Below are 26,037 nucleotides of genomic sequence, written 5' to 3'. Positions count from 1 at the left end.
ATCAAATGTTACTTGTTCTGTGACATCAATTAATCTTGTAGCTTCATTTGCACTTGTGGGAGAATTGTGAATTACCTCAACTTCTGAGCATCATTTATATATTATGCTGCATGTCTATCTCCATAAGTAGAATTACTTCTAATAGTTACCGATTTGTATTTGAACTCTATTCAGGCACATTAATCTTAAATTTTCATTCAGAATTGTGGGAGAATTGTGATCTACTGCTGGATATGGGCAACATCTAGTCAATTATTACTGCATTTTCTATAAGCAGCGTTAACTACTAAATTTCTGTGTGGTCAGATAACTTACACTGTAGTTTGGACTACAGTAGTGGCAGTATTGTAATTTTTGTTGTGAGATTTGTGCATTTGTGTTCCTACAGCCTTTTACATTACAGCTTTACTGCTAAAGTCTTATATTCTGCTTATCATTTCTCTGCTTAAATTTGCATTCCAGTGTCTTTCTGCTTGTTATATTTGCTACTGTTGTTACAGTTTGCCTGTTCTTGTGTCAGCAACTTTGTTACAGCCCTCCCAACCCCACTGATATATTAAGTACTGCTCTTCCTCCTGCTCCCAACTGTTTGTACAATTATTAGAGTTTTCCCTGCCTCCACTGTAAAGCTAAAGTTTCAGAAATTCTAACTTACTTTGAGTCATTGAGCTGTAGCTCAGTCATAGGTGCAATAGAACTGTGATGTGCTACAGGTTCTAAAGCCACAAAGTTTCACTATTGGCTTCATTTGACTGGATCAATCTGTGTCTCCGCTGCTATAACCTGCACAGAATCAAGCCCACTCAGAGTCTGTTATAAAAACTTGGACAAGCATGGGAAGCACTAAACTGTGACAAACAAGCCTTTCATCAAAAATGGAAGAAGAAAGCAGTGCTGGTCTGCACTCAGAGCACCACCACTTTAGGATTCAGTGTATAGCGGTGTGTCTGTGCAAGAGCTTTTTCCCCAAGAAGAGTCCTACAGAATTAGTACTACCTTAGTAATCCAGGTCTGAAGCTTGAATAACCCAATGCCAAGTGCAAACAAACACACCCTGAGTAGCACTACATGCCTAATCAGATAACTAAGCAATTCTCCACACCTTAAAGTCCACCCAAACATTTTCCTAAACAAATTGAACTCCAAACAGCTCTGGTCACCCTTGCCCCTGAGTCACTCCTGTTGAAACCATAGACCAGCACTTCTCACAACTTCTGTATTCACCCTGATTGAAATGGGGATCTTGAGACAGTGTAGGAATTGTCCCTTACTGCATGATCATCTCCTACTACTCAAACAGCATAATACAGTGTGCATGAGAGATGTGCATATATAATGTCCATGGAAGCAAAAATTACACAATCAGTAAACTTAGACACCAAAATCATCAGCACTACGCCTCACACCACACCTCAACATTGGCATCACAATACACATGATTCATGATATGTTGAGATTCTAAAGATTAATATGCTTAAATTTCAAAGGTCTCCATAATGCAACAGAGGCACAAAGCAAACTAACCAAGTAAATATTACCTCTTTGCAAAGCACAAGGAGTCCCAAAGTCATGGATGCTGACCCCATAAGGCAGGCATATACTAAACCAAACATTTTAGTCACAGGTGATTCAATGCTAATACATACAGATGTGACTCTTACCAGGCTGAGCAAAGAAAGCATGACAGTTAGTTGCTTGTCTAGTGCCAGTATCCATCAGATCACTCATACTCAAGTCCTTATAAAATAAGTGCCAGAATGACTCTGTCATAGGACTTTTGGGTGTCAATCACTTGAGATATACCTTCCTGGACTATATACAAAGAGAAACACGATGGAGCTCTCAGGAAGAAATGAGCCTACCACTGAGCATCATACTATGTTCTCCAAGTATGTTGTTCCATTATGAGCAAAAGATAATTGACTTCAATAATTGGCTTTCTTTTTGATGTCATTTGAAGGGGGTCCAACATTTGATAGCTTCAGAGGTTATGACTGACAGACCACACTACTTCACCAGGGATGGCCTGTGTTTTGACTACTGGCAAATACATTGTCAACCCTGTAGTGCCTTTTTTGCAATGTCAGTCTGATACCCCACCAACATAACAAAACAAGTAAAGAAAATATGAAGGCATTATCGATCAGCGATAGGAACCTAAACAAGAAACTCTACTCCCTATATGCCCTCCATACCACGAAGGACCCAGATGTGTGTGCAGTGATTCAGAAATGGTATAAAACAGTGGAGAGTCTTCTGGCTGTGCAGGACTATAATGCCTTCCAGTTAGATTAGCCACTGTGCTGGAGAGAAAAAGGTGAGGTGTCTTAATCTTTAACAAGAAAAGACTCACATCAAGGTTGGTAAACAAACATGAAACACTAGAGCTTCTTCACATCCAAATAATCATCCAAAAGGTCCCATACCATATATTTGCTTGCTACAGAACTCCCTCTATAACCCAAGAAAGCCACAGCACCTATCTACAAGGAGTGGAATCACTCAGTATTAAACCCAATACCATTTTCCTAGGTAGTCTAAACTATCCAACTATAGACTAGGAAACCTACAGCACCACTAGTGTACAAGCACAGCGATTCCTGGACCTTGTCATTACAAATGCCCTATAGCAATTAACCAAGAGTACTCACTTGTGGGAACAACATCTTGGATTTTGTCCTCATTAACTTGGGGGCATCTTGCATCACCCCTTATGTATCTTCTTCACTTATTAGATCTGAACACAGAGTGTTTTGTTTGAAATAAAATTGAAACCAGAGACCTCCTTCCACCCAACTTTTAGAAATTTCTCTAAGACAAGCTGCCTACTCCTAAGTGATACATTGGCAAGCTTCAAATTCCAACCAAACCTAGTTAATCACACTGAATATGTGGAAATGTATGCCACCACACAATACCAGCATGTAAACAAAGGCATAGATCCAGCTATATCCTGTAGGAACACAGCGCAGGGCAAACCCCAGAAACAAAGCTGCATGATGGAACCATAACATCAACAAGTATTAAAAAAACAGGAAGAGAAATTTGACCAAAGTAGGAAAAGTAATAGAGACAGAGACCGAAAAAAACTCAGGAGTTTAATGAACTCCACCAAAGCCAAGTGTCAGTCTAAAATAGCCACCCAACCAAAAACAATCACAAGGTCTTTTTTGGCAATTTTTATAATCTTAGAAGAACAATGCAGCAATGCACTGAGCTTTTGACACTATCTCCTACTTAGGCATAGTAGAAAACCCAAACAAACTTGGAATAAGCCCCTACATAACCCACTGAATTGCCAGCTAATTCACAGATAGGATGCAGGAGATCAAAATAAGGGAAGCTTCCACAAATAGACCAGTCACTAGTGGAGCCCCGCAGGGTTTGGAGTGGGGAACTTTCCTCTTCAGCATCTACTTTTTTGAAGTAAAAGCCAATACTAAAGGTCTCTGACTAACTAAGTTTGCAGATGGCTGCTAGCTAGGAGTCACTGAATCCCCAAAAGACTTGGCCATCCTGCAGAATGGTTTTCCCAAACATATAAGTGGTACAAGAATCATAGACTGAAACTAAATGCCAAAAAATGCCTTATCATATCCTTTGAGAAGTTGTCTTCTCTGGGGACTATCAAATTTATAGTACACCACTAAGGACTGACCCAGTTGTTTGGGTTTTTGGAACTTATGCAGACCGTGACCTAACTTTTGAACAACATGTGTCCATTGTCATAAGAAAGGCCTTCTATAGTGCACAGTTTATAAACAAAGGGATTGTCTCTAGGTCTACATATGTCATTGTCCACCCTTACTCAGCCCTCATTAGGCCAGTCATTGAATATAATGACCCGTTTGGCATGTATGTGTCTAGACACATGCAGCAACAGGAATGCCCACCGAGATACCTTTCTAGAAGGATACACAGCTCAAACTATATGTCCAACATGTAGTGACTCAAAGCCCTGCCCCCATACTCGGTATCTCACAGACTGCTGAGAGGTGACCTATGTCTGGTATACAAGACATCCTCTGACCAAATACTGAAGAACCAACTACATATCAGCAAGTCAAATAGCATCATAAAAACTCAGTTCAGGGATTTTAACCTCTTCTGCAACATCAACAGAGCAGTTTGGATGGAAAGGTATATCTAAGAGGATACCTAGTGTTCTGGAACAGACTAGCCAGCCATGTAAAACAAGGCTCATTCCTGTCCATATTCATACAAAACTTGGATCTATGGATGGGTAATAGAAAATGTACTCCACAACTACCTCCTGTACTACTAATGGACAGAGAAAGCTGCTAAATGCTTTATCCCATGCATGGCACCCCTCAAATTATCTGTGGTGTGATCTCAGTTATTTTCAGTAGGGGTAACATACAATTATGAACCATGGGGTGGGTAAGGCCAGTCTAAATCAGTACCGGTTAATTCAAAAGGGAAACTGGCTATGTTTAAAATGGCCTGCAAGGAAGTCTAACCTAGTACTTAACTATGAGCCTATGAGATTTGTGTCAGTAATCCAATTCAAGACATGTTTTGACAAAATGTTTGCTACTTAAATCATAGGCCAAAATATTGACATTTGCCAAAATTATGTTGTGGTCACTAAAATAAATGCACTAACTTTTCAAGCACACCTCTCAAGCTCAATGTATTGGGAACAAATAATTAGAGACAGAAAGGTAATAGAATGGAAAGAGGCCAAGAATACATTTGGACTGTAGGCTAGGGATTTCCTTCGCTATCAAGGATTGCTATCAGAGTATAGGCAAAGAGAAAGAATAGGGGGATCTTAAGTGTAAGCCCAGCACTGATAGAGTTTTTAGTAGAATTTAGGATAGAACTGCTATTAAAAAATGGATAATTAGTAGGGCATATAAAATATTACATGATAACTATAGGAATCAATCAGAGAGGTTAGAAAGGATTGGTAAGAGAGACTGGATAAGTAAATCACAAAGAAACAATGGGAGGATATATATATATATATATATATATATATATATATATATATATATATATATATATATTAATTAAGTTAATTGAGTAATTTGTTTAAATCAGTTTACTTGTTTTTCTACTGTTTTATATATGTATATATATATATATATATATATATATGTATATATATATATGTATATATATATATATATATATATATATATATATATATGTGTGTGTGTGTGTATATATATATATATATATATATATATATATATATATATATATATATATATATATATATACATATATATATATTCATATATATATATATATATATATATATATATATATATATATATATATATATATAAATAAAAAATTATTTGCACTTTATCTGCTTTTACTGTATTTGTGTTTCTTCCTACTTTATTACCTTAAGCCGCAGTGGTGGAGCAGTAACGTTGTTGCCTCAAAGCAAGAGGTTCTCCCGTTCGATTCTTGGCTGGAGCACCTTCTGTGTGGAGTCTGCATGTCCTCCCCGTGGTCGAGTGGTGTGCGAAAGACATGCGTAGGGCATGCCTTTGTTGAAAGTTGGGTGTCGAGCTGGCACCTCGGCACCGTAAAAATTGACTGCCAATCATTAGTGGACTGGAGTTCCACTGTAGCGACCCCTAACCGGGAAAAGCCGAAAAAACAACAACAAAAAACAATTTTATTACCTTATTTTGCTTTTGCCTCTTCTTAAAAGTACTCAATTGTGTTTATTCTGCTGCATTTATTACTGCTTGGTAGTATCTTGATTAAGTTGTAACTGTTATTCTAAGTCTTTTGGTTATTGCACTTGGGCTTCAGACCAGTTGTTTTACTTTAAGAAGGTTTGTGGTCCGCACTGTTGTGGCAGGACAGGTAGCTTACATCTTTCTAAGTTGGGAATTGCAGATTGAAGGCTCAGTGTCTGTTATTTTCAAAGTGTATTAGTTCTGGTTTAAGCACTTGGGCTTCAGACCAGTTATTTTATATTAAGGAGGTTTGTGGTCTGCACTCTTGTGGGAGGAGAGGCTAGATTCTACCCTTCTGAGCTAGGAATTTCTGGTTAAAGGCTTACTGTGTCTGCTCATTTGAACTGTATTTTCTGATACTGGTGCACCTTGTCTGCTGTAGCATAGACTAGATTCAGGCCCGCTGAATCTAGCTTTGTTTGTATAACTTGAGCACTAATCCAGGCCATTTTTTTTGGAGAAGGTTCCCCTGCACCCTCGTGGCAAGAGTGTGTGGTTAGAACTTGTCAGATTGAAGACTGCTGGAACAGGGCTCAGTTTTGAGTTTTTTTACTGGTTAATTGGGTAATTTGTTTAAATCAGTTTGCTTGTTTTCTATTGTTATATATAAAAAAATGCACTTTATTCATCTTCTTTTACTGTAATTGTGTTTCTTCCCACTTTATTACCTTATTTTGCTTGCGCTTCTTAAAAGTACTCAATTGTATTATTCTGCTGCAGTTATTACTGTTTGGTAGTAGCCTGATTAAATTGTAACTGTTAATCTAAGCCTTTTGGTTTAAGCACTTGGGCTTCAAACCAGTTGTTTTACATTAAGAAGGTTTGTGGACTGCATTGTTGTGGCAGGACAGGTAGCTTACATCCTTTTAAGTTGGGAATTGCTGATTGAAGGCTCAGTGTCTGTTATTCTAAAACTGCATTAGTTCTGGTTTAAGCAGTTTGGCTTCAGGCCAGTTATTTTACATTAAGAAGGTTTGTAGTCTGCACTCGTGTGGGAGGAGAGGCTAGATTCTGCCCTTCTGAGCTGGGAATTTCTGGTTAAAGGCTTATCGTGCCTGCTTTTTTGATCTGTTTCTTTCTGAAATTTGCGTGCCTTGTTTGCTGTAGGCCAGAAGTTAGTAGTTTATTGGCTATTTTGGGCTAATTTCTCTCTTTCATTTCCATGCTATAAAAACCACATTTGCATGGTTTTGCGTGCCGGGCAGTGCCGGTTAGCTAGGGTTAAACTATTCTCAGCTCCACGAAGTGTGCTCTTCAATTTTTCCCTTGGAACTAGACAAACTTTCAACTTAAGCACTCAAACCATTCATTTCACAGCCCAGCACTTGCTCAAAACTCATAGCAAGCACAAATTAACCCTAGCACTAGACCCCCTATACTGTCCAGAAGGACAAGGCTCTCTATTCGTCCCTACCAGCGAATCAGTAAAACAGCTCATTTTACCTATTCAGGCATGTCCAAAGGGCAGTTTAAGGTGTACTCTCCAGGCCAACTGGTGAATCTGGGCATTTTGAGGCAATATTATAACTGCCTCATGTACACAGACAACCCTCTCCTCCTACCACCAAACACTAATATATGAGAGAGATGCAATTATACAGCCAAACTAGAGGCAAAGCTCTCTCAACCCAAGACTAGAACTGACAGTCAAGAGGAGAAGGAAAATACTTGCAACACACCACCAGTCTCACGTAGACCTACTAAACCAACACCAGCAAATAACACACAAATACATGAAAACATACTCTGAGGCTCTAAATAAAAATCTGCAAAAGCAACAGAGACCTCCAAAGCAGACACCCAAGCAACCTCTATACCCCATCACAAACTATGAAACACATACTTCACATAATCAGTGTGCCAAGCAAACACAGCCCTTAAGGCAAAATAACATACCCAACACACTAAAATAGGTGACTCTATAGTCAGGCACACTGATGTTCCACTAACTAGACTGGACAAAGAGAAGGTTACAGTTAGCTGCCTGTAGGGCGCCAGGATCTGCCACATAATACAAGCACTCAGGTCACTCCAGAATAAGTACAAATATGACTCTATCATTGTCCATGTTGGTGTGAATGACCTGAGATGTACCTCCCTGGACTACATGAAAAGAGACATGGAAGAGCTCTCTGATCACATAGCCCAAGCCAGTATGACCTTGATCCTGAGCAGCATCCTGCCCTCACCAAGAATGATGCCACAGTATAAAGATAACATTATCAATTTCAACAATTGGCTAAGTTTCTAGTCATTCAAAGGGGATCCAGTATCTGTCCTCCTGGGATAACATGCTCGATAAGCCATGTTGCTTCACAAGAGATGGCTTGCACTGGTCACTCTTAGGCTTTTGAATATGTTCCAAGGCTTTTGCTGCCCCCATAGTGCCTTTTTTAGACAAGGCTCAAAAGACAAACCCACCACCGTAAATAGCACAAGTAACCAAAAACTGAGGGTAAGGCTACTCAACACCAGAAGTCTAAACCTCAAAATGCATGCACTCAAGGCACTCCTCAGTATGGAGAACATCAATATCTGTGCAGTAACAGAAACCTGGTTTAAGGCTCGAAAGAGCACCCCAGCACTACCAGGCTATAACTCATACCATACTTTTTGGCCACAGAACCCGGACCAAAAAACAAAAGGTGGGGGTATATCCATATTCATCGAGGATACCCACACCTCTAGGTTAGTGGCACAGCACAATGCCTCAGAGATCATCCATGTGCAACTAACAATGGGCAAAACTGCAATTCAAATTGTAGCTTGCTACAGATCACCCACCATGACCCAGGTCCCCCATTCCGCATTTCTGGAGACACTGGAAAATATGAAGGTCCTACCAAATGCCCTAATATTGGGTGATTTCAATTACCCAAACATTAACTGGGAGAACTACTCAAGTACTAACTCCCTTGCCCAATGCTTCCTAGAATTTATAAACTCGAATGCCCTGGATCAACTGATCAACACCCCCACCAGAGGTGACAACATATTGGACCTGGTCATCACCAATATGGGTGACCAGTGTTCTACACCAGAGGTCAACCCCTCACTGGTTAGATCAGACCACAGAATAATCACTCTGGATATACACATTCCACCCCCATCCCCAATCAAGGAAACCACTGTGAAAAACATTTCAAAAGCAAACTTCACGTTACTTAAGACCGAGGTGGAAAGGTTCACAGCCCCCACGCTACTGGACAACTCTGTCCAAGCTGCTGAATCCCTTACAAAGGCACTCTATGAGCACCTGCAAGACTCACTCTTCCAAGAAAAGGAAACCAGTCTGGTGGACCCCTGTCATAAACAAGCTATACAATCGAAGGGAGAAATTAGGGTAGAAAAGAGAAAAATCCCAAGAAGGAAAGGCATCCCTGATTAGTATCAGCAAGAAACTACGATCCCTCATAAAATCATCCAAGGCTAGCTTAGAAAGAAAAATTGCCAAGGACTCCAAAGATAACCACAAAGCGTTCTTTAGCTATGTCAAGAACCTGAGTGGAAACTCTCAGATCTGCTCTGAGTTAGTGGTGAGTGGCACAAAATACACTGAACCGACTGATATTGCCAACATTCTGGCAGACAGGTTTAGTGCAAACTTCACCCCCCTCTCACCCCCTAAAGGGCCCATAACCATACCAGAAGAATGTAGTGCCCTGGCAATCACTGGCACACAGGTTAAAAATAGCCCTATCCAAAGCCAAAAATACAGCTTCAATGGGACCAGACGGTGTCCCATGCTGTGTCTTATATGAGCCCCAAAATTAACTAACCCCTCACCTAAACACACTGTTCAAACTCAACCTCTCTACAGGCTATGTACCCAAAGAGTGGTGCACAGCAACAGTTATCCCGCTCCACAAAGGTGGAGCCACAATGGACCCCGGGAACTATCGCCCTATAAGCCTGACTAGCCTGGTCTGCAAGGCTATGGAGCGCATCATCATGGAATTCATTAACAGAGACATTGGGAACCTTCAAACATTGGACCTTACCCAGTTTGGCTTTGTTAAGGGCAGATCATGCCTCCTAAACCTGATGGACTTCTTTGAGACAGTTACCAAGGCTTTAGATGAGGGAAAGGAGGTCCACACAGCCTACCTAGACCTCACAAAGGCTTTCAACACCATTCCCCATTCTGGTATTATAGACAAGCTAACCAGCCTGAACATAAACCCCCTATGTCACGAGATGGTTTGCCAGTTGGCTCATGGACAGAACCCACACGGTGAGAGTTGCAGGCTCCAGGTCCGACTCTAAACCAGTTGCAAGTGGCGTCCCCTAGGTCTCAGTCCTGGGACCCCTCCTGTTCGGTATATACTTCTCAAAGGTACAGGCAAGCACAGGAAGACTATGGCTGACCAAGTTCACAGATGACTGCAAACTGGGGGCCATAATTTACTCTCCAGCTGACACAGACATCCTCCAGAAGAGTTTCACTGAGATGGATCCCTGGTGTCAAAATCATGGCCTCAAGCTAAATGCCAAAAGGTGCATAGTCATCCCCTTTGGAAAAAACAAAGTACCCATTAACTACCACATACATGGTAGTCCCCTAAATACAGAAAATGTAATAAGGGATCTGGGAACCCAAGTAGATAGTAATCTCTCTTTTGATAATCATATTGCCAAGGTGTTCAGAAAATCCTTCTATGTGGCCCACCTAATCACAAAAGGGTTCGCATCTAGAACAAAAGAGGTTATTATGCCCCTCTACTCATCACTCACCAGACCCATCATAGAGTACAATGCCCCATTTGGGATGTACCTTACAAGACACCTGCAACAGCTGGAAAGACCACAGATGTACCTCACCAAGAAGATTACTGGCCTCAAACATATGCCCTATGCAGCCCGACTGAAGAAACTCCAGCTGTACTCGGTTGCATACCGCTTACTCAGAGGTGATCTCTGCCAGATATACAAGGCCATGTCCAACCCAGAATTGATGGACATGCTCCACCTAAAAAAAAAAACAAATCCCCAAGAGCCACATGCTCTAGGGATCTAAACCTTACCACAATGATAAATAGGACATGCTGGAGGGATAGATTCCTGTCCCAGAGACTCCCAATGCTTTGGAGCAGGATTCCAGTCTACATTAGGCAGAGCCCCTCACTAACACTCTTCAAGAGAAACCTTGACGAGTGGATGGGAAACAGAAAATTTACCCCGGGGATCACTGCAGTGGCTCTGCTGGACAGAGGCACAGGGAACTAATGGCTCTGCTAGACAGCGGCACAGGGAACAAATCTAAGGGAGTGGCGAAAGCCAACATATTCTGGCTAGGCTTGGGCAGATAGTCTAGTACTTACCTATGAACCTATGAATAATGTTTAAGGGAAGGATGGAACTGAATGAGCTGAGTAAGTCTGATTGACAATGACTATATAGAAGATTATTAGTGATGCATAAATGTTTGCAACTGAAAATATGTCATTGTGGTTTGTTATTATTTGCACAAATGTATGATTGCCTATGTCATACGTGATAGTTCAATAAAGATGTTTTTTGATTAAAAAAAGAATCAGGGACAAAGGCAAAACATAATGGGGAATAAAGACCCAAGATAAGGGCATATTTTAAATACTTCTCCTTCATACTTAGAAAGTTGCTATAATAACATGTTTTGCTTTTAGCATGCATTTTCTAAAGAATATGAAGTCTGAAACTCAAATGTTTGTTGTTATTTAGTGACCACAATTCTCAATATTATGCTAGAAGCCACACATTTTATGAGGAATGGACAAAACAAACCACATAAGATAAGATCAGGGACATTCTGTAAAAATTATATTACGTATAAGACATGACAGACAGAACTACTATAATATGACTGACAAGTTTCAGCACTGAAGATTGACAAACCTATGACATGTTAATCCCAATGAGTACTGGGTCAAAAGTGTGACAATTAGTGACAAAACGCTTGGCTAAGTCAGCATGGTTATCTTAGGATCTCTAAAAACAAACAAAACCCATCAAAGGATGAAACACCCTTGAAGCTGAGCGGATTTACTAAAACAGTTAAGCACTTTCATCTTCTCAAATTATACATATTTCCTCAGAACTGAGGCCAACACACAAAATCCTGTTTAAAAACTGTGACCCATTGCTAAAAATGACAAGCCACACGAGGAAATAGAAAAATTCCAAACAATTTATTTATTTTCTTTATTTGCAGTTTGTTTGCCAGGATAGTCCATTGGGCCACAAGGAACCCATTTTCAATGGAGTCCTGGGGAGAAAAGCTCCAGAAAAATATAAATACATAGTACACATTGCACATATACATTACAGATGATCTCATAGCAATACAAAAAAAATATGATAAGAAAAGGCTAACAGTGATAGAATATATCAGTATAGTTCATTAAACAGCAATAAAAAACTTTTTTTTATAAAAGTTAGAGCATATGGTAACTGGTAAGTAATTAATGTAAAACCTAAAAATGTATGAACATCAGAGCTACAAAAATTAAGAAGAAAAAGTTGCATTTTTTAAAAAAATGTACCTTTAGTGGAATTATTAAAACAGTTTCATCTAATACTAGTGTTGTCTTTCAGACCTGGTGGAAAACTTGCATTTAAAAGTAACTGCAATATCAGTCCCTTATATTCCAGTAAAGTACTTTCACCATCTTCTCTTAAATCTGATTGTACAATATTGAAAACAAAAATCTAAAGCTTCTTAAGAGCAGATCATTGAATAGAATCTTTAAATAATACATCATCCTTTTCTGTAATGGTATGCAGGTATTCATATATCCTTTGATTTAACCTTCTGCTAGTTTTGCCAGTACAGAATGATGGCATCTACATCTCCCTGAAGAAACCATACTCACTAGAACTTTCAGCAACTTCATTGCAACTTCTTTTGCAGACAGGTAAAACCCAAAAGACCATACCATCCCAAAGGCTATACAACACCCATGAGTTATTAAATCCAGGATCACAAAAAATGGGGCTAAATGAACACTTGGTGTGAAAACAAAAGCAGTAATTTTCTGTGGGCATGACATCTCAGGTTGAGTATATTTAGGAAGCAGATGGAAACCTGGAATTAGGGGGTCCTGGCTGTAGGGGGACTGGTGTTTAAAGTAAGTGCTATCACTTCAGTGGTTGGAGTCAGTGAACAATCTTATTTAAATATAAAAAAATATTCATTGGCTGTGCAGAGCTTATGAGTCTACAAGCTTTGGACAATCTTGATTCAAGGGAGGACATGTGTAGATAATCAGATACCCAACAGATCTCCCAATGTTACCGTCTGATAGTGGATGCTGGCTCCCCCTACCATTATGTGTAGTAAAAGAACAGAAGTCAATCACAGAAAAAAAAACAGTTTTAACTTAAGTTTACATTTAGATACTAACATACAGCAGACTAAACAATATCTTGAAATGGGGAGTTCTCTGAGTGACTTCAATCTTCAGTGTTACATTATGGATTTCAGATTACAGTAAATGTAAGGAAAGGAATGCACGTGTTTTTTAAACCTAAAACAACATTTTTGGTTCTTGGCACAGGGTCTTACATGTTGTTAGACAAACTAACTGCCTTGAGTGAGACTCTAGAAATACCACTGTGGACAGGATTTTTTTTGGGGGGGGGGCGGGTGGGGAAGGAGGTGTCTGTCAACATTGATCCAAGTAAAAACAAATAAATAATAAAAAATGGATAGCATATGTGTTTGCCATACATAACAAGGATATTTAAATGCTCTACATGGAGAAAGATGAATACTTGCTGAGCACATGGGATTAGGCAAGAAGAGTTGTGAGGAAACTGCCTCATTATGTAGAGTTCCCCTCCCCTTTCTAAGTTGTGGCTTAGTGCTTTAAAATTAGCACAAGTTACCTCCTAGAAATGTGAATGCAGGTTGTAACATTATAACATGTCATGCCAGATACAGCTGTGGCTGACTGTTACTGAGTATATACTTCAAGTAATGCACTTTATCTCCTGTCTAAAGGTATCTTCTTATCAACCCCAGAAGTTAAAAAACTGCTCTCATGGCTCACTGGGGTAATATGATTCACTTTTCTTAACAACAGTATACTAAACAGAAGCTGTACAAGTGCTGGCAGGTGCAAGTGCTTATCTGAAATATGTGTAACAAAAGCAATATTTAACTCAGATAAATTTGTTTTGAGAATAACCAAACTAATAAGTCCATTTTAAAAATGGTAAGTTAAAAAGCAGCTCAAATCCCCTGTTGTCATTGATATTATATGAATGACCATCAGATAATGTTAAACATGTTTTTCTTTATTGAAAACTAAAATGTTAAACTTTAAATGTTCACCTGACTAGAACACAATCTGACTTGCATATTCTTTTTGTCTTATCAGTCAGACCCCAAGGTTACAGGTTGACTGCCATTAACATTTAAAGTTTGTCAGGATACATTATTTGACAAGCATATTAAATCAATGACAGTTGTCTTTTTTCTGAAGAAAATATGCTATCAGTGCAGTTCTCGGTGTATCTCACTGTCCAGACATATAACTTCATGGAATAGCAAATGCAATGCAAGGATCTGCCATTCTGCTTGAGAACAGATGTTGTAAACATAGACTTTGCTGTAGTTTATTCCCTGAGGACATAGATAATCTCAGATGAACAAAGGCCATAAATAGTTAATAAAGTGCTACTTTGCTGTACTCTGGATTTTGCATCTCTAAGTAATGTAATATTTAACTCGACTTTGATGTACATAGTCCAACATGTTCTGTGCATGTTTGCTGCACATGAGAATTTTGACAATTCTTTGATATTTTGTTCTGTGAGTCAGATGGCTTAGTGGCTACTAAATATAGTGATAACTGGAATGATGAGCACATGGGAAATGACTGTAGCCACTCTGATTATGCTATTAGTGAGAGAAATATATCACAAAAGTGTTAAGTTTCAGCTGGTTAATTCTGTTACATGTCACTTCTGACATATACGGCATGTGGACTGTATGTGGGAAGAAATAATTGTGTCGATGTATTTTTTTAATTTATGAAAAATGATAGGTTCATAGGTAGTTAATAGTCATGTTGTTGAGGAGACCATTGAGTAGCCTAGCCCAATTTCCCATTTACCCTAGAGTACTGGCTGATTAAGTGACTTGATTTATAGTCATACAGTAGGCAAATGGAGGCTGAGGGAATCAAACCTCAGACTACAAGAATCGCTTGTTCTCTGCAGTAACTGCCAGATGATAAAGTAAATTGTCCTTATTATGATCTAATGTATAAAAATCCAGATGCACGTATACTCCAATATGTGCAAATGTTTAAAGACATTATCACTTTTTGTGGAATTAACCATATTTCTGTGGTTCGACGCATTTTCTAATCATGTCTGCAGGCTTCTTTCACTATCTGTGGAACTATATATAAATGTTTCTGGGAGTGCTCTAAAATATCTGGACTATTTTCTGCACACCACAGAACGTGTACCTATATAATGGCTTTGCACCTGTATTCCTCCTCGCCAGTTTTACTTCATTCTTTCTACTTCTCTTCTAGTGCATCAGATTTTCCTTTTTTCTGCTCATTTCTTACTTTACTTGCATTGTTGCTCTTTTGGCTATTTATTTATTTATTTACATTTGTTTACCAGGAAATTCCGACTGGATGCAGGTCCTTTTTCAGTGGATGCCCAGGGAGAAAAGCTCCACACCATGTACATGACAAATAGAGATACAAAGTTGCAGCAATAGTAAACAACATTACAGGTTGTTGGCTTTAATACAATAACAAGATATTGATTATCAACAGTATATACAGTAAATGTTGCAAGTTAGGATAGTTTCTTGTCATTTATAATATTAGTAACAAAGTTGTCAGACAAGATGTTAAAGTATGTAAAGACAACTAGCTAATTCTGACTGTGGTTAGCAGTGGTGGTAGTATAGTTGGGTTAAGAGTCTAGGTGGAGGTTAAGGGTGGGGGTGTTAGTCTGGATTAGAACAAGGACAAAGCCAGTGCAAATTTAAGTGGAATTTGAATGCAGTCTTAAAAAGGCTGCTGGAAGGTAGAGTAGTTATAGAGGGTGGAAGATTGTTCCAAGGTTTAGATATGGTACATGAAAATATGGCTTCTCCTGCTGAGTGATTGAGTTTGATAACAGTGAGTTGATTTTTGTTGCTTGACCTTAGGGGCCTAGTGGAGTGATAGGGTTGGAGAAGGGTTTGAAGGGAAGGGATGTTATGGGGTTGGTTAATATGTTTATGAGCAAGGGTGACCTGATTAAAGTGAAGGAGTTGTGGGAGTTCTAGCCAGTTTAGTTCTTTAAGGGAGATGCAGTGATGGCTGCGGTAGGAGGTTCCAGTGGCAAATTTAGCAATTTTGTTGTAACAAGCATCCAGCTTGTGTAGGTCTGTCTGTCTAAGGTTGGTAAGTATGGGGGATGCATAGAATAGGGTGGAGATTAGCTGGGAATTGGCTATGGAGATTCTAGTAATGTGCACATTAACTACTTATTTTTATATTTGTTCTTAATTTAATTTTTAATTACTATGTATAAGCTAGTTATTCCTCCTAATATTTCTGTGATTATGAAATATATTTTCTAACGTACTTTTTGATATTTGGTGTAACTGCTTACCTATACTTTAACTAAGTATTGTACTGTTCCGGAGCTTTTCTCCCCAGGTCTCCATTGAAAACAAGTTTCTGACCCAGGCGGACACTAGCCGGCTTACAATTGTAAGTAAATAAATAAATTATACTTGGTAACCTCAAATAATTGCTGCTGAGTAATGCTGATACTCTATATTACAGTTAATACCTCTATTGCTACTACTACTATACATGGTACAAAAATTTTCTATTATTGTAGAAATCTTCGTATTTTAAATATAGGAGCTTTACTCCCCAGAACTCTAAAATATTAAAAAGGGGTTTTAAGCCTATTCAGACTTTCCCAGTAAAAAAGAAAAAAAATTTTGAAATGTAACGTTTTATTTTTAATCTCATTTTTGGCGTTAAAGGATTTGAACACGCTGAAGATTGTTTACAAGTCCTTATAAAACTTCACTGAATTTAAATACCATAAGTTTTTCAACACACACACACACACACACACACACACACACACACACACACACACACACACACACACACACACACTAGATATACATAGTTTGCAAGAACAGGGCACCATGTCAATACAGTTGGCACTATTACAGAGTACTTCAGTTTTAAATGCTTCAAGGTAAACGTTGCAACTAACATTTTAGAATTCACTTTTAACATTAGAATAAAATATCTGATTAATGTTCTAAAATCTGGTCAACAACCAATGTATAGGAATGACTGTTTAAAAGTTAAAAATCTGCTTGGTACCATTTCTAGGGTCTTACTGTATGCTTCATTATAAATATGCCCTCTTCTGACCCATGACAAGTCAACTGCTTCTAGATGACACTTTTTTTTTTGCACGGGAGGACTAGATCTACTAAACAACTACTACTTCCTGCTGTGTCAAACTGCTAATTAGATTACCTGCTATACCAATTGGCATTTTAGGTATGACTTTGCATAGAAGGAATAACAGTTGACTGCAGATTCAACTAGGACAAAGCTAAAACTGGGCTAACCTCCCCTCCACCAAGAGTCTATGATTTAAACTGCGGTCATAATGTATTTGTGTTTTGGGACTCAAAAAAAAAATTGTCACTATTTTGAGTAGATGTGCTAGAGTTTCATTCCAGAAGTACAAAAGTCAGGGCTACCATGGTGATTTTGAGCCAGACAATGTCACTATAGGTAAAGGAAGATCAGCATTTCAGAAGTCTTACTGAAGAGTGAAAGGAATGAGACAAGACCCCAAAGGTTTTAGATCAGTGACTCTGTTATTAAAATTCATAGATTGGTAACTAAGGGTTGAGCTAGTCTTATCTGGGAGAGGCAGAACCTGTTTAACATACTACAAAGACTGCAGGTGTTGGAAGCTGACTTACTGACAATTGTAGGAAGATCATATCTCACAGAAGGCTTGAATTTCCCCTTCCTAAGGTTATAAGGTTATTCTGGTGCCATCTAACATCATTTAGTTGACATTGTAAACACAATTTAGCAGAGTAGTCAGTTTTGCTTGTAATTTGTCTGGGTGTTCCATACTGAGTGAGCAACCCATCAAGGTTGGCATTATAGGGAAATGTGATTTTTAGTGGTTTTCTTTTATGAATAAGTTTATTTATTTATTTATCATTTTATTTTAAATATTCTTCTCTGGCTAGGCTCCTTCCACCTTCTACCACAGAGTGGTAATGTATGTGTGTGTGTGTGTGTGTGTGTGTGTGTGTGTGTGTGTGTGTGTGTGTGTGTGTGTGTGTGTGTGTGTGTGTGTGTGTGTGTGTGTGTGTGTGTGTGTGTGTGTGTGTGGATTCCCTTCATAATCTCGAAATACTGAAATCTTGAATTTCAGTATCTCGAGACCATGAAGCCGAAAATCCAAAAACCCGAAACCCCAGAAGCACGAAATTTAAAATCGTGACTTCTATACTAAACATACTGCAGACACAAACACAAACATACACCTCCCTTCACATACACAAACACCTACCCTACATACAAGCAGGGGGGCAAGCCGCCCTGCACCCCCCATGTGGGGTGCTGCACACCCACACCCCCCTACTTAAATATACTAACTCCGAGGTCACACTGCACAGACAAACACACAAAAACACCATCACACAAGCTACATTCCCCTCGCACATGCACACATCACACTGACAAAACACACAGGCACACACTGAAGCCCCTACCCAAAACCCATAAAACACAAACAATTACCTACATCTCCAGCTACCCAACACCAGAACCGCTAATTCAAAATCTCTGAACTTTGGGATTTTGAATTTCATGCTTCTGGGGTTTCGGTATTCTGCACTTTCGCCCTTCTGGTCTTGGGCTACTGAAATTCGGGATTTCAGAAGTTCGAGATTCTGAAGGGAACCCGTGTGTGTGTGTGTGTGTGTGTGTGTGTGTGTGTGTGTGTGTACGTTCACTCTGACGTGTATATGTGTGGGTGTTGCTGTCACAGAGGAATAACTCAGCTGTTACTAACTTGCCATTTTATCATGCATGAAAAGCGCAAATAAGCACATGTAGGAAGTACATGCAGCTAAAAAATTCTAGTAATTTTTTGATAGACAGCTGTCTTGTTTTTCTTTCTGAAAATAACCTGCATTCATATGTCTCAACTTTTTAGAGCAAGAAATCTGGGCAAAGTCATAAATAAAAGTGGGACAAAGGCCTAAAAATTTGGACAATTTTTAAATATTGCTCTTACAGTCTTAGAAAGTTGATAGAATAACAGGTGTTGCATTATCATGAATTTTCTGAAGGGTATGAAGTCTGAAACTCATATGTCTGTCATTATTTTCTAACTTCAATATTTAATGATTTGCCACTAATTTGCCAAAAAAAAACACAATTTTATGAAAAGCAGACCAAAAATACGAGGAAAAAATCTGGACATTCTGCGAAAATCTGTACAGTTGAGAGGTATGCACACACACACACACACACACACACACACACACACACACACACACACACACACACACACACACACACACACACACACACACCTATATACATCTCTAAGATATTTCCTGTTCCAGATGTTTGCGCAAAGATACTCACAAGCTGGGATGGGTATTAATGGAATGAAAGAAGGACCACAGTATTATAGCATAAAACTAAACTTCACTGTTGAGTGTGCTGATATTGTGTTTGAGTTTATTTCTTGTAGAATGTTGCTGTTTTAGATAATTTCAATGTTGTTGCAGTAATGTCAGTTTTCAGAATAATGACATTCTGAATAGTTAGTGTACAGGGCACAGTAATAAATCAAAATGTGCCTCTGCATCTGATATTAGCTCTGATTTGGACTGGCAATACCAGGAAGCCTTCTTGAGCAAGACAAAAGCACTCATGTTGACTAACAGTTGTTTCTTCCTGATGTACTCCTACTTGCTGCCTGAACTTTAAATATATGCCTTTTCCCTACTGCATGTTTGCTCATTTCATCTTTTCTGCTCTTGACATTTTCATTGAGCATGGATCAAATCTACATGTTAGTAGTATGACACATTAGAATAGGAGTTCAAAATGGAAGTAGAGAACAACTCCTAACTTAATATCTGTTTCTGAGCTCTGCACCATGTGCATTAAACTGGAGGACTGATCCCGAAAATGTCTGTGAGTATTGTGAGTTGTTACATTATTTCTTAATGCAATGCAGTGGTAATCTTTTCTACTGAATTCAGAAATAGTTGATAGGTTTCATAAGTAATTTGCATAACTCCCATGATGCTTTGTAATTACGATGAATACAAATGAGGAGTGGACAGGAGACAACTGGACTTTTTCAGTGAGATATGGTACAACTACTCTGGTTATGATATTAAAAGGTCCTTTTTCTATGCATCATGATGTCTGATATTAGTGTCTTAATGACAATGACATTTAGGGATCACCTTGTCACTTCAGTTTAGCAGCTGTGTCCTGCTGTACTAGTGTGGAGTTGGTAGGGGAAAGATCACACTTGGCCAAATACACCGGAGGGTTAGTAAACATACAAGGTGTAAAGTAAGTGGAGAAGGCATATTGCCGTGGAAGTGCATGCAAAAATAATGTTTTGGTCCTAATGTTTTGACCAGGCCCTAGATGTCAGACCTGTTCAGACATGTGTTTTGCAGTTTTACGCTGATGTGTAACTACATAGGGAGCACTTCTGCTCATTTTCCTATATTATTTGTCATTGTCAAAACAAAAAAGCAACAAAATAAACCAGCCTTTAGGCTAGGCACATGGAACATAAGGACGATGACTCCAGGCCTTATGGAAGACTTACAGAACATTAGTGATGCTCAGAAGACAGCAGCCATTAACAACAAGCTGAGCAGATTGCAGATAGACATCATGGCTCTCCAGGAAACAAAGCTGACATCCATTGGATGCCTCAGGGAGAAGGACTTTACTTTTTTCTGGCATGGAAAGTTTTCAGAAGAGACCAATGAACATGGTGTTGGTTTCACAATCAGAAACAACCTTGTTGGCTCAGTCATACCACCAAATATGGGAAATGAGAGACTGCTGAAAATTGAGCTACAAACACCAGTGGCCATGGTCAACATGTTCAGTGTCTACACTCCAACTTTAACTTTTACCAAGAAGTCAAGGACAAGTTATATGATTAACTTAATGCTGCCATCAGTAAGGTCCCTTCCCATGAACCATTATTCATTCTTGGCAATTTTAATGCCAGAGCTGACATCACAGCTGTCCATCCTGTCTGTGACAGTTCAGAATAGGAAAGATGAATGGAAACAGGCAGCGTCTCCTTGAACTTTGTTCCCAACATGGCCTGTACATAACTAACGCCTTCTTCAATGTCAAGCCCCAGCACAAAGTTTTATGACGACACTCAAGATTGAAACATTGGCACCAGCTTGACCTTCTCCTCACCAAATGCAGCAGTTTAGGTAGTGTCAGGGTAACACACAGTTACCACTGTGCTGACTGTGATACTGACCACTTGCTCATATGTAGTAAGGCAAACATCCAGATGCAAAGGTTCTTCTGCTCTAAAAAGGAAGGGAGGCCACACATTGACAGAGGCGAGACTCATGACCCTTCAAAAGTACACAAGTTTGTTCATGCGCATGACGAAGCCTTGCCTTTTCTGTATGGCACCAGCAAGAGATAGGAAAAACTGTGTGATGCTAACTGTAACACATCAATAGATGTCTTTGAGAAGAAGACACAAAGTGTGCTGATTGGTTTGAAACCAACACCGAAGTGCTAACACTCCTAACTGAGAAGACGAAACAGACACTGGCTGCATACAGGACCTTGCCCAGTGAGGAGGAGAACTTGCAGGCACTCCACTGTACTTTGAATCAAGTGCAGCCGGTAGCTAGGTGGGATGTAAATGATTACTATCTCCAACTTTGCTTCAAGATTCAGCAGACCACAGACACTGGTAACATGCGAGAAATGTATGATGGAACCAAGCAAGCCATTTATCCATCACAGAGGAGGATTGCCCCACTTAAGTCAGTCACAGGTAAGGTCTTGAAGGACTGAACTGAGCAGATGGAATGCTGGGTGGAAAAGTACTTGCAGCTGTACGGCAGAAAGAACATAGTTACAGAGAAAGCCATGAATGCCATCAAGCCTCTGCTACCTATGACAGAATTTGATGCTGAGGCCACCTTGGAGGAACTCAACAATGCACTAAAAGCATTCTCTTCTGGAACAGCCCCCTGGAAAGATGATATTCACTTAGAAATCCTTAAATGTGCCAGCAGTACTCTAATCTCAGAACTGCATGCAATACTTTTACAATGCTGGAGAGAAGGTAGTGTGACACAAGACATAAGAGATGCATAGTTACTATCTATAAGAATAAGGGTGACAAAAGTGATTGTAACAACTATCATGACAGCTCCCTTCTGTGTACGGTGAGGAATCTGTTTGCATGTGTTTTCCCGAAGAGGCTCCCTGTTCTTGCACACAGTTTACCCTGCGTCTCACTATGGGTACAACATTCTACTATAGACGGGTTTCTCTGTTAGGCAACTACAAGAAGAGTGCAGGGAGCAGAACAAACTCTGTACATTGCCTTCATTGATCTGAACTGATCAAGGCATTTCATTTCATCAGTAAGTAAGGTGTGTTTACAATTCTAGCAAAGATCGGCCATCCTTCAATATTGCTTAGCATTATTAAGGCCTACTATAAAGGCTGAAAGGGGACCATCATGTATGATGGATCCAAATCCGAACCCTTCAATATTCTTACTAGAGTAAAGCAGGCTCCAACATTGTTTGTTATCTTCTTTTCAGTTTTGTTGAACTTTGATTTCAGAACTGCTACAGAGGGTATCTTTCTCTGAACCAGAATGGACTGCAACCTCTTCAAACTGTCAAGGCTTAGACTGAAGACCAGTGTGCTTAGGAAGTGTCTAAGGGAGTTCCTGTTTGCTGATGATGCAGCTATTGTGATTCACACTTAGCATGATGTGGATGCATGTATGGAATTTGGCCTCACAATCAGATTAAAGAAGACCCATGTAATGGGCCAAAATATGGGCAATGAGCCATCAATCATGGTGAGTAACTGCGAGCTAGAGGCTGTCCATGAGTTTGTGTACCTAGGCTCTAGTATCTCTGATAACTTGTTGCTTGATAGAAAGACCAGCAAGCACGTTGGAAAAGCCACCACAAATGTTTTCCAGGCTGAGAAAGAGAGTCTGGGCTAATAATAAGCTCACTGTTCAAACCAAGCTGCAGGTTTACACAGCCTGTGTTTTGAGCATATTATTGTTCATATGTTAATAGGCTCATAGGTAGGTACTAAGCTATTAGCTCTAGGGCCTATATAAGCCTAGCCACAAAGGTACCCTGGCTTTTGCCACCCAATAAATTATTTTCCTGTGCCCCAGTCAAGCAGAGCCACAGAAGTGATCCCTGGGGTGAATTTCCTATTTCCCATCCAATCATGTATGCCAGTGAAACATGGATTCTGCACTCAAAACAGGAGTGGTGGCGCAATGTATTCCATATTAACTGCCTTATGAGCATACTTGGTATCTCAAGGCAGGACAACATCCCCAACAGCACAGTGCTTGAGAGGATGGGCACCACCTCCATGTTCACCCTTTTTGACACAGAGACTTCATGCGTTGGTTGGGTCATGTCTCATGCATGACAGATGGCTGAATACCAAAAGACCTCCTTTTTGGGGAGCTGGAGTCTGGGAAGAAGCCAAAAGGGTGACCCAAATTGAATTATAGGGACATATGCAAGCATAACCTCAGTACTCTCTCCGTCAGTGTGATCATCTGGTATTCTCTTACCTCAGATAACATTGCCTGGAAATGGAAAAGAGAAACAATCTCTCACTATGTGTGAAACTACCTTGGAAAGGAGAGCAGAGGGTAAGAGAGATCTTAGGAAGATCCATGCCCATGATACCAGACTGACACCTGCCTATTACTGCTCAGAATGTGGAATGGACTGCCACTCCTGGATTGGATTGCACAGCCACAGAAGACACTGCTTGAATCAGTCCAATACAGGCACAAACCCATGATCCTTTGAGATCGAAGGATGCCTACTGCTGTCACTGTCATACACCTGTTAGTGGTTCAACTTGCCTGAGAATTGCATTCACTTGGATCAGCTGCTGTTTTTCCATAGTTTATACTTACCAGTACTTAAACTTTAAAACTGGACCTCACTTCCCCATGGTACTGTTACCTCGTCCATCTGTTTTACCTAATTTGGCTACAGAGGAAATTCAGGACTAAGTATACATACTCTTACTTTGATCAGTTAAAATCCTGAGTTAAATGAAATACTTGTTACTAGCACTTCAGACCCAACTACTCGAAGACCTCTGTCTCAAAGACAGAACTAAGGCATGTTGCAGCTTGTACAGGCTGATGCTCACTCTCAAACTTGAATAGGAGTTTGGGCAAGCAGCTGCAGCACCTTACCTGAACACATTACTTGAGTTCAAGTGCAGTAAGTGCGATAGCCAACGGGAGGGAGTACAGATTAGGGCAGTGACTGGGAGGAGGATTTATGTTTATAAAATGGGAGAAAACCTTCCACTATATTTTAGGCATTGTCTAGATTTCTTGTGCTAAGAGGTTGAGAGTAACGGGTCAAGCAGCAAGTGTGTCACAAGCTACGAGCATGCAAGCACTTGTAGGACCCATTCAGCTCTGCACCACATGAATTAAACTTATAAGCCCTCAGATAACATTTGCTACTTCATGGTGAATGGTTAAATTATGTATTACTGCTGTGTAACAGGAATCATTTATTTTTTCAGAAGAAAATAATAAAATTCATATATATATATATATATATATATATATATATATATATATATATAATATTTGTTTTGCAACAGCTAAAATATTTTATCATTAAGATGAATGAAAGTTAAACTGAAAAAAATAAACACTTCTTATTTTGGACTCTTACATTGTAAGAATTTTAAATAATTACTGAGAACAGAAGACTGTAAATCGAAGTACAGACACTCATTAACACTTTTCTTAGTAAGCAGTACATTCATTAAACAGCTGCCTCTGGATCTACTTTCAAATGTTTAACATATTACATATATGCAATTACCAAATTATAACTATTTCATAATGAAGTCCATATTTTACTTTACAGCAAGTTGTATTCATCTCTAAAACTGCACATTATTTAATATTAACTGAAATAAATATGTCTGTTTTGGACCACATTTTGTTTTCTTAAGCTTTGTTTAAGTTGTAAGCTTATCACGCTTAATTTCATTAAAAATAATACACAGAGCAGGGTGTCTTTAAATGAAAACTGTATCCAAACTTCAGAAATAATTGAAACTTCATCTTAGACTGCACACAAGTCATTTAGTTTTTATAATGAAATTAAATATGTTTCATAATGAAGAGACTAAAAACACACCTGAAACAGTGCCCATTGCTCCTAGGGACAATTTGTATAATAATAATAATTATAATAATAATAATAATAATAATAATAATAATAATAATAATAATAATAATAATAACAATAAACATTATTGTTTTAAATGTGTTATATTACAAGGCAAAAACTGTTTTTTAAAAATATTACTTTAGGAAAATTCTTATTACCTGATCACCAATTACATTATCCTAAAGGTAAAACAAGTTGAAACAGTCTCACTAACAACCATTTCATTAGATTATATGGTTTGTTTTCAATTTCCTTGTTTTTCATTTGCCCAAATACAGATAACAGTTTGGGCAAATTAATTTTTATGCATGCATAAATATTTCTGGAAGTAAAACAGCATTTTGGATCTGATGTCAGAAAAACTGCAACAAATATTAACTAAAGAACTCTGAAAAAATCATTGGCAGGTAAAAGAGAATCCATTCTTAACAATAAAGATAGCAGTCTGGAAGGGAGAGTAATATATCCTACCTTTTCCTCTGGTTTCTTAGAACCATTCCCTGACCCCATTTTATTTTCCTTTAGGCAGTACAGATCCACAGGACACTTAAGGCTGACTCAGCCCTGCAGCCAGTAATCTCACCTTTTATACAGTGTTGTGGGCAGGGTTCTTTCTGATAAAAGCTAACATGCTGGGAGCATGCTTATCTTGCATGATTTGCTTAAATCTGTGACTTTGAAAATAAACAGTTTCCCTGATTTTCCTTATTGAAGACATTACATCTAAGTAACATTTTAAATATATGCTACTTCTTCCTTTGTCCAGCAACATTCAATGTTTTCCTTTCT

At 39.0% G+C, this 26,037-nt stretch overlaps 1 protein-coding gene across 1 annotated transcript in view; it reads right to left on the bottom strand.

Annotated features, from left to right (window-relative positions):
- The window catches only part of SLC2A2 (solute carrier family 2 member 2), a 438,812-nt gene extending 413,002 nt beyond the window's left edge, over positions 1 to 25,810 (bottom strand). The window contains exon 1 of the mRNA XM_044070056.1: positions 25,720 to 25,810. Within this exon, the coding sequence (XP_043925991.1) occupies positions 25,720 to 25,758 (39 nt within the window). The 5' untranslated portion in view covers positions 25,759 to 25,810. The remainder of the gene's footprint in view (positions 1 to 25,719) is intronic.
- Between the last annotated feature and the right edge of the window lie 227 nt (positions 25,811 to 26,037).

This window comes from Protopterus annectens, chromosome 4.part1 (genome assembly GCF_019279795.1).
Source record: "Protopterus annectens isolate FY-2018-M chromosome 4.part1, PAN1.0, whole genome shotgun sequence".
Lineage (NCBI taxonomy): Eukaryota > Metazoa > Chordata > Ceratodontiformes > Protopteridae > Protopterus > Protopterus annectens.
This window is presented reverse-complemented; position numbering and strand designations above follow the sequence as displayed.